This window comes from Lottia gigantea (assembly GCF_000327385.1).
Source record: "Lottia gigantea unplaced genomic scaffold LOTGIsca_23, whole genome shotgun sequence".
In the NCBI taxonomy this organism is placed as follows: domain Eukaryota; kingdom Metazoa; phylum Mollusca; class Gastropoda; family Lottiidae; genus Lottia; species Lottia gigantea.
In genome coordinates, this window is record NW_008708645.1 from 267,837 (window position 1) to 278,413 (window position 10,577).

Genomic DNA, 10,577 nt, shown 5'->3' on the forward strand with positions numbered 1-10,577 from the left:
TTTCATTCCAAATGATTTCAAATTATATTGTATTTTAATAAAACTTTTTATTTGCCATAAAAACATAAAACATATTCCAAAAATTAACATACTATATAAAATATACACAACCAAAACATCACAACCTTGAAATTGCAGTTTTATATACATGTATCTAATATTGATTATAATTCTATGAAGATCTGTTATAAGTTGAAGAGATTGAAATAACACAGTTTGTGATGCATAAAAAGGATTTCTTATTGGGTGGTCCAACAGCACTATATTCAATATCGTGGGTGACTGCTTGAAATCTTGTATACGCCATATTTGGTTATTTTGACTTTTTGGTACCGTTTGAAAGCTTGTAAAAGCGAGGATCTTGTAATCAAAACCTCGTATTCTTAGCTTGATTGTAAATAACCCAAAAACCATTAATTAAATAACACGTACTTAAAACCTCGTAAAATATTTTATTATAAGAGGTTCAATGTTTCTGTGGATGAAAACGAAAAACCTTGTATACAGCACTATTATACAAGTTATTGGTTCAATAGACCGGAGTACTCAAATTGTTATACAAAGTTTGAATTTTCAAAGAATGAAAACCACGTAAAGCTGTAAAAAAAATAATAAAAAACATTTTAACAAAATACTGATACAAATATTTTTTTACTTTTTCCTAAAAAAGTAATTTTGAGTCATATATCGTTATACAAGATTTCAAGCGGTCACATACCTTATGTATAAATAGAAATTACTTCCATATATATAGTACAATGGAGCACAATTCAGTGCCAAGCATAAAAATATATTAGCATCTTAACATTATTTAAGCCTCATTCATTACAGCTATAGCAGACTTTAAAGGTGATTTATTGACTCCTAGTTCTTCTTTCCACTGTTCTGGTATGGATATATTAGTATAAATACTAGCAGCTCCTAACAATGCACCAAGAGCTCCACCACGGTGACAATTTTCACCTGAAAGAGAGAGACCAGGGAGGTTAATTAATAATCATATTTAATGAAATTTAACCATGTGTTGTGCTATAGGGAGATGCGAGTAGGCCACGTAACCAACCATCAATAAATCATGAAATTAACAATGAGAAACATGCAATTTTTTCAAATTTATTCGATAACATATTTCAATGTGCATTGCAAATAACAGACATATTTTACTAAAATCACTGTTTCACACAAGGTCAGACCTCGTTAACGATTTGATTGATTAGATTGACTTTGACATCACACTTAGATATAACAGCGCGGATATAACAGGTTTTGTTATCAGAATAGGCAGCGCACACCAACAGTGACAAGAGTAAAAGTAGCATCTGCTCATGGGCCGCATTTCCCTCAAATTTTACATGACACACGAAATCATCTGGCGGGCCTCAGTTGGCCTGCTATAGAGTATCCACAAATCAAATTTGTAACTGCAACTTTTTATTTTTCTCCTTGATCAATTTCATTTTGATTCTATTTTAATCTTTCAATAATTATTGTGCTTACTAAAATGTTTCAAAGAACAAGGGCAATAACTCATACATTAAAAATTTCTTTAAAATATGGTTCAGTGTACTATGAAGATTTCATGAAGGTTTCTAGAGTGTTTTTGAGTACAATATTGAATGCTATTTGAATTATTTCTAAATTTGTGTGATAGGGTTCATTCTTGGGAGATAATAAACAATTTTACCAAGTTTCATCAATATCCATCAACAATTGTACCTTCTAAAACGTTTATGGGCTAAAAATTAACGCCTTTCATTGAACAAGTGGATTACTTGTAATATTAAATTTCACGATTTTTTCTTCATGCAAGGATGATGATTAATAATTACACTTGTCATAGGCATAGTTAACACTAATATTCTACATTTCATATGTCTTTAAGAATCTTAACATCTGCTTTAAAAATACACCCCATTTCTACCTTACCATTCAAAATTTCACTAAAATATCTGTTCTCTCATCTTCTAAAAGGAAGTTTTATAATGTTGGAAACAGAAGAGTTAAGAAAAGTTAGTAGGAAAAGGATTACCTCCACAATTAGCATTTGCTAAAATACCACCTTCAAAATCATCATGAAACTCATAAGCTAAAAATAACATAGATTTCATAGCACCATCAATGTAACATGCCATTCCAAGGTTTGAAATTGCTTTTTGATATACTTCCAGTCTTGCTTCAGATCCTGCAATTTTCCTGTAATAAAAATAAAATTGAAATGTTTTTTTTTTATATTAGATGGAAAAAGGTTTTCATAAAAGAAACTATTATAATACAGAATTTCCAGATAAAGAGACAGGTTTGCCATTTTTAGGGGTTGATTTTGGTCTTGAATATATGTAAATAGTCTCTAGAAGTACTAGAAATACTTGAAAATCGCAAATTTCCTTCAAAAATACCTCAAACTAGGAATTTTACACACCATTTCTATACATGTCTTTTTTATGTAAGGCTCAAGATATGACAAGTCATTTTAACTTTCAAACACAGATAATTCTGGACACACATAGATTTGAAGGCTCAAGTTTAGACTGTGAGCTGTGCACACTATTACTGATTTGTTCAGCTATAAAATTCTTTTCTGAGAAAATAAATAATGGATGGCAAAGCTGTCCCTTTAGAATGAAAAATGCTTACGTTTGAGCCAACTCTGAATAGGCCAGTAACTGTTTTTTGAATCTGGCGCCTCCAAATAATGGATCGTCTGCAACTTTTAAAATCTGTGTTCTTAAATCTTTACCATTCATAACACTGTGTAATAAACGGCTGTAAATTTCTACCAGAGGATATAAGGATGGTACAGGATGAGTTAGTTTTAAGAATTCCACTGCTGATTTGGCACATTCCTTTTCTGACAGATGAACAGTTCTAACAACCCAAGGTATTGCAGGAATTAAGGCACCAATAGCTAAAAGCTGATGATCTTCATGATGTTTAGAGTAAGTCTTCAATCTAAATTATAATTTATTGCTTTTTAAGATGGGTTTCCTTATTTTTTAGTGTTAAATTAATTGATGAAATGAATTATCATGTATTCTTAATCATATCATTATGTTCTTATTGCATATAATTAAGAGTTTTAACCAATCAGAAATGTTCACGTATTTAAAGTCTGGATAAACAAAAAAAACTTTTGACCTTCATTGATCATCACTCATTGGAATTCTGCTAGTAATTCTCTTCTAATTTAGCTAATTATGAATTAATTATGACAAAAACTGGTATTTTTCCTCTACTCTCTATTCATATAAGTATTAACATTTTCATAAATGAAAATAAGGGAACCCATCTTTAAAGGGAAAAAAAAAAAAAAAAAAAAGATTGTATATAATGATTTGTATAACTCATATCCAATGTACAGTGTTTTTAATTTCTAATTTAAACCACTTATAAAATCACCATGATGAATAATATTCTAATGACATGATCTGCTCTGCCATTTTTCTGGTATTGTCGGAAGTTGAAATATAAAAGATTTAGACATAAATTTGGAATGGGATAACCATATCTTGAGTTATGATTAAGATTTATAAACAGTATAGCACTCATTACAGCTCTAACATGAGCATTCAATGATGCTTTACAAACACATATTTTTACATTATAGTCAATGTTTATACACACACATCCACACCCTCCCTCACACAACCACATTCAAACACACAGACAGACACTCACAGTTGTTTAAGGTAAAGGTTCTGCTAAAAAGATGTGTTTATAACTTTCTCTTAAAAGAGTCAACAGATTTACAGGTTTTTAACTGTTCAGGTAACTTGTTCCATAACCTGCTACAATATATGACCTATCCGCAAAGGTTTTATATTTTGTTGTTGATACACAAAGATTAAGAGATTGTGTACTATACAGATTAATATCTAGAGTTAAGAGATAGATATTTTAGAGCCAAATTATTTTAACATTTGTACACCATCAGAAGAGGTTTGTATTCAGCCCTCTGGAGTTTAACCAATTGGTTTTGTGAAATAACAACTTGTGTCACCTTGTTATTTGACTCTTACCTGTCTTCAGCAAAACCAACAATTTCCTGTCCAGTTTTCGGATGTTTATCTGTAGAAATCCAGTCTTTAAAGAATGATCTGTGAAATGATTCACAATAAGTGTCATTATGAGAATTAGGAGTTGTCATAAATCTTACATAATCTTCCATAACTGCCTCTCTTACATCACTATCAGGTTTAGTGACGTACTGGTCAACTCTATTCATGGTTTTTAATATCTGTAAAGCCATTGTTGGATTTAAAGTATTATCTCCTGCACTCATTCCTACAAGAAAAAAAAAATAAAAGTTCACTGATGTTAAAACTATAAACTGCTGCCACTCACTATCTGACTGATAGTGGTCCTTCCCAGCAGGCCTCTTTCTAAGAGAGAGGGAGACACGGTTCACCTAAGAAATATTTAAATGACTTTTGAGTCGTAAAGTTGAGCCCCCCTCCACCTTAAAAAGATCCTGGGGTAGGATATCAAATCTGTGCCATTTACAAATATTTTGATTGGTATCATGTTTTTCAAGGTCACTTAACTACCTCTTGGCATAAATGATGCAACTGATCAAACAAAATAATATGATAGCTGTGTGACTTAGCCTTCTATATTTCTTCCTTTACTCCTCTTGGAAAGCAATAAATCCTTCATGTGGAATGATGTATTTAGATGGACTTTAAAAATTGTTTCATTACACTCTATTACCTTGATGGTAGTGGATTTTTCTATCTTTACTAGTCCAATATTTTAATTTATCATGTAATATGACATTTCCTATTACTTCTTCTGACTTTTTACCCCAAATAGCTCTACCACTTCCTCCTGTAAGAGATATTCTAAGAAATCATGGGCAATAACTCTTCCAGGACAGCCTAATTAAGATGTTCTGAAACGTCTTCCTTTAGATGCTACTCAATATCTGTTGTCTTGATGTGAAACATCAAACAAGTGGTTGCCAAGATACGCCCACTTACCTTATATGTTTATAAAAGGGCGGTCATCAATTCGTGTCAAATCAGACCCAAACTGAGGTCTCTATGAGTTCACATTGTGGATGGACTGTTCGATGGAAGGAATATAGCGTACTATATTTTCTGACTGTTGCGCTATGGGATGAACTAAAGATAGTACGCCCATATACGCCCAGCACGGCATGCGGATGGTAAAAACAAAACATCCATTTTAAGTTTCATCAAAATTGGTTGAAAACTAAGAGAGTAATAGCATATTCAAGATTTTGGGGCAAGGGCAATAACTCTGCTTCTAACAATCGAAAATAGCTCAAATTCGAACTTGATCTTTGTTTTATGAATATGTATACACATACCGAATTTCATTTGATTCCATCAAAAAATCTAGTTTTTAGAGCGTTTACAAGCAAATGTTGACGGACAGACGGACAGACAGGGGTGCCGACAATATACGTCCACATAGAGAGTTGTGGGTGTATAAAAATAGACCAGTAAAAAACCAGTGAAATGATATGTGTGTCTTCTATTTTATTACACATTATAATGTGGGCGTATAAAAATAATAAAATAATACAGGACAATAATCCTAAATAATTGTTCATAAAATTGTTATTTCCTTGTGCAATGTTTTGTATCTATAATAACAATATATATAGCCCACTTTCTGTTACTCATTAGAAATAAAGGACTACATTTCAATCACAGATTCTTTACCACTTGTCTTGTGTAATAGATTTTACAATAAGAAGATACCTGAATTAGATATGTTTAGGATACTAGTAGGATGTTGGTTATTAGGTGCATTGTAACCGGTTAACCAGCCCCTGTAACCATTTTTAATATCATCAGTGTTATAATACCAGTGAACAGGCATAGCCACAGCATCAGCTATAAACATTCCCCACAGAGTCTCTTCCTTGCATTTCTTTAATGTTTCACTTATAACTGACTTTTCCATTTTTCTACAAGAGATATTTTTGTCATTGCCAATCAGACGTCTATTGTTCCTTCGCTCTTCACAATTAGGGACATCATCAAAAATTAAGTAAAAACAAGAAATATGATGGAAAACCATCGTGTCCAAACCACACCCCATTTGTCATACTTCCTCAGAGCCGTGGTAACACACGTGAGAAAAATTATCTATTCATAGAGCTAAATATTGTCCAATCAAAAGTGGCCCTACTATATTGGTAGCAAATTTCAGCCAATCAAAACAAATCGCTTGTTATAAAACGCTTCCTTTGCGAACGTAAACAATACGAAAGCATGGTGCCATTACATATTTTGATGAATATGTACGGACCGGTAAAGAAAAGGATTTTCGTTAAAGAATTGAAGCCGAGAGAAAATAAAACCTTACTTGGAAAGAATGTGTTCTTATTTCTTCAAACAGGTGGCGGCAAAGCGGTGATGCGTTTTGTTTACATGACCTCATTTCTGTTGTACCGCTCTGATTGGTCAGATTCAAATAGCACCAATCTCATTTCCACACCCCCAAAACGAAGTGTAGCGGGCTTAGTTTAATTCGGGTTAAATAGAACAGGTCAAAACCTGTATTTGTAATACAATGGATGGAAAACATACCTAGAAATTGGTGTCTGATTGGAGTTGTATGTGGAAGTGGTGTTATATAATTTATGATGACCACATACAGGTATCAAGACAGCAAGAATCAATGGTGCTGATTTGATTATTGTTAATCTGCTCATAAATCTGGTACCTGTTTTCCTTTCCTTCACCTTCTCACATTATTACAACTAAAAATTTACAGAAACCAATCAGATTATTTCAAATGGACCAAGTATTACTTTGACCGAAAACACTTAAAATGCATAAAAAAGCAGTGTTTGAACTAGTTAAATATTTACTCAGTACCTGCAATACTTTCTTAATCATAAATATAATTACATATCTTGATTTATATCAAATCTGTGAGGTATGGACAGTTGCTCACCAAACAGTTACTCACTGGACAATTGTTCACCAAACAATTAAGACAATAATTGTTCACTGCAAATTTACATATTCAATGTTTGATGCTCCCTTTAACATGGATCATTGCTTACAAAGAGATAATAATATTTTTAATGATCTTCTGGCCCTTAGCTGGGAGCAAGGGGGAGGTGGAGGTGGCAATGGCCCGAAGAAAAAATAGATAGCAAAATAATTTTTGACAACCGACCAATTCCATTACTGCAACTAAACACCATACACAATCAAGTCTGGCTAAAGGCCTGGAGATTTTAATGACCTTTTCACATATCTTTTGTAAGTTTGACTGTATGTACCTTATTTCAATTCCCAACCATTGTCAAATGATAGTTGAGAAAATCCAGTAGGCAAAATTAGTGAACTACACTGTCTACAGAATCAAACAGATATCAGTCTAAAAGTAGTATGTTGGATTTTCTCCTCTTTACAGGTTTTTTATTTTGCTGTTTTTCAAAACTAAAATCAAAGCTTCAATTGCACTTTTCCACTTTTTCTTGCCGATTGTTGTCTAAGTATCTAGAAATCCGTCAAAAACAAATACTGAATATTACATAAGATCTCGATTAACGATCACTGCATACGATGAATTTTCGGTGACTCGTTTTAGTACAAGACAATAACTAACTAACTACTCAGCACCTTATATAATAAATCAATGAGAGACAGTCGTTTTCTGATACACAATCCGCTACTGAAAACTAACAATTTGCAATTGCTGTACATACCTTGCTGTAACATTGATCAGACGAGTTTCATAAACTGAAACTCTGTACAGCTTACATAAATTGACATAAAATGATTTATATAACCTCATCTCATTGTTTAACACGTGCTGACATATTGCTAACAAGCTACGAATATCCAGCACAAAATGTCCATTGACAAACGACTAGATGATTGAGACTTTCTGTCAGAAAGAGTAGTGTTGCCAGACTTTTGCAACATACAAATGTTTTTAACTTCCATAAGTGATTAGATCAGACAATCTTGTCCGAAGAAATGAAAAGAAATTAATTAATTAAATTCTCGAAATTAACATTTTGGAAAAATTACTGACTTATTTTCTGTTTAAAGCGTTGGACTTTTTGAAAACGTTTAGTCTCTGACACCCAGACATCGACGAAAATAACCATAAGTGGGACTGGGTGATAGGGCCTAATTATGATTTTGACAGGTGAAAGCGAAAGTGGACACCCTGTTTCTATCAGCTGATTATTAGAAATCAAGATGGCGCCCGGAATTAAATTGTCGTTGATGAATTTATTACTGTTATTACTCCTTTGTTGTTTTTTGAATGTTAAATCACAACAATTTCCTATCAATGCTATTACCAGGGTTGGTTTGAGATTACCAGGTGAAAATGTTGTGGTCATGAAAAACTCAAAGCCACTTCAAGGTTTGCTTTCATAATTATAATGTATTATTTTTGTTACTATTATTAGTAATAGTAATACTGTCATAAGATGCAGAAACATTAGTCATCTGTTTAATTAAGTGAAAAAAAGAACATGTATTTAAGCTCATCAACACACATGTTTCATATAGATAATATTACACCAATAACTAAATGTGTTGAAAACAGTAACATGGTTAGCCTAGTCATAGAGTTCAGACTTTCAGATACATTTTGGCAAGTAGATTAAATTAATATGAGCACTTGACTTTCCCAACCTACCCCAAACCCAATTATAAGTGAATCCTATTTCAAGTCCCATTCTAAACTAAAACCTAAATATTCATGGTTTTCGAGCATGCAGATATCTATCTGAAGTTTGTTAATGATGTTTGAGTAGGATTAAAGCCAATTAATTAAAGCATTTTGTTCAACCTGTACAACCGTTTGATAATGTTATTAGATCCATGTCGTTTATAAATATCCTCGTTGAACTATTTAATTCTCCTTGAATATTGTTTATATAAATAATGAACAATACAGGACCTAAAACTGATCCCTGAGGAACTTCTGCTTTGGGAAAATAATGACTTTAGAGAACTGAGATTAATATTGTCTTATCCTTTGTTTATTATAAATTTTGATGAAGTGGTAAACTGTAGATAATCTTGGTAAATAGCCTGCCTGAAATACTGGTGTTTAGAAATTTTGCCATATTCCTATAGCAACAGTAGAATAGATATTGCCTAGAATATGGATAATATTTACCATTGCTAAAGGAACATGAAATATTGGATGTTCATGCCAGTTTTTAATTACATGTGTATTCACTGTACAAAATCAATTAGCTATAGGTACTTTTCAAAATGGCATATGTCTAGCTTTTCCATAGAAATATTATTGAGTTCTATTCAATGATTGTTAACCATTAACCATTGAAAATAATAATTACTGAAATTATTTAATGAATAAGATATTTAAGATTTATTGTTAGATATTAAGAAGAAAGACCATGGTGTAGGTTGTCATTGTGTGGGCTACAACTGTGGCTGCTGTGAGGAGTTTGAAATTCCTAAACTAGAACTCAATGAAACAGGTACTGTCATTCATTTCATTCTTCCATGGGGTTTTAATAATGATGTCATTATATCAGAAAAAATTGTTTGTCAGTCTTATTGAAATGAGACCGTTATACCATTTTTTATAAGTTCTTTTTTAATATAGCCACCTCAGTCTAACAACTGCCCTCTTAGTCAAATTAACCGTTTGACAAAATGCCAGCGCTGGAAAAATTTGATTGATTAGAGCCATGATGTCAACAAGTTAGGACAAAAGTTTAATTTGATGAACGTTTAAGAGGGCTGTTGTTAGACTCTAACTGAATAGCTATATTAAAAAAAAAAAAACTAATAATATAACGGAATTAGACTGGGTTGATGTAGGGGTGTTAATAACATCTTTAAAATGAAAACATTCTAGATTTTTAAAGTACATTTTTATTTTAATTCAATTCAATATCAATTTTTGTTTTTTTTGTATTTTAGGATGTGTAAATATCTCCTACCTTCCTGCACCACAATATGGTTTGTCAGTTACCTTAACTATCAATAATTATACCTTGTTTAATCGAACAGTATCAGGTAATTCACTAGTAGCAATATTTTCTCATTATTAAAGGTTAAACCCAGGATAAAAATTAATTCTGGTACAGATAGACCCTTATCTTTAATTTAAATTTCATTCAATCATTACATTGGTTTTAATAAAACAAGATAATTAACCGTATTTTAAAGAGCATATGAAGAAATAACCAACAATGGTTACTGACAATACTTGTCTTCACACAGAGATGTTGTGTCAAAATAAACATTTAAGTTTGCTCTAGGGTAGAAGAAGGGTAACTGTAATAATTGATCATCACAATTTATGGCCATTTATTTTAATTCAAAATAGAGTCCATAGCTCAAATATCTTTCACCCTCTTTAAAACACAATATTTTTTTTCAGCTCAAAATCCACCTGCAATTTGTGTTGGTATACCATACTTGAAACAGTTTGCCAGTCTATGTGTGAAGTTCTCTAACCTAACACTGTCAAAAAGTCAGTTTTCTGGTTGTATCTCTGTTCTTGCCAAACTGAAATATGTCTTGGTTGACAAAATTGATCTTGGATGTTTCCACATTCCATTTGCTTCAGAAAATAGTGTGCTGCATTAT

At 32.1% G+C, this 10,577-nt stretch overlaps 1 protein-coding gene across 1 annotated transcript; it reads right to left on the reverse strand.

Annotated features, from left to right (window-relative positions):
* Positions 1-811: 811 nt before the first annotated feature.
* On the reverse strand, positions 812-5,931 carry LOTGIDRAFT_159996 (hypothetical protein; the record flags this gene model as incomplete). Its single annotated transcript, XM_009054888.1, has 6 exons — positions 812-963; positions 2,030-2,193; positions 2,635-2,949; positions 4,017-4,281; positions 4,708-4,824; positions 5,727-5,931. The coding sequence occupies 6 exons, from the start codon at positions 5,929-5,931 to the stop codon at positions 812-814; spliced, it is 1,218 nt and encodes a 405-aa protein (XP_009053136.1).
* Positions 5,932-10,577: the final 4,646 nt, after the last annotated feature.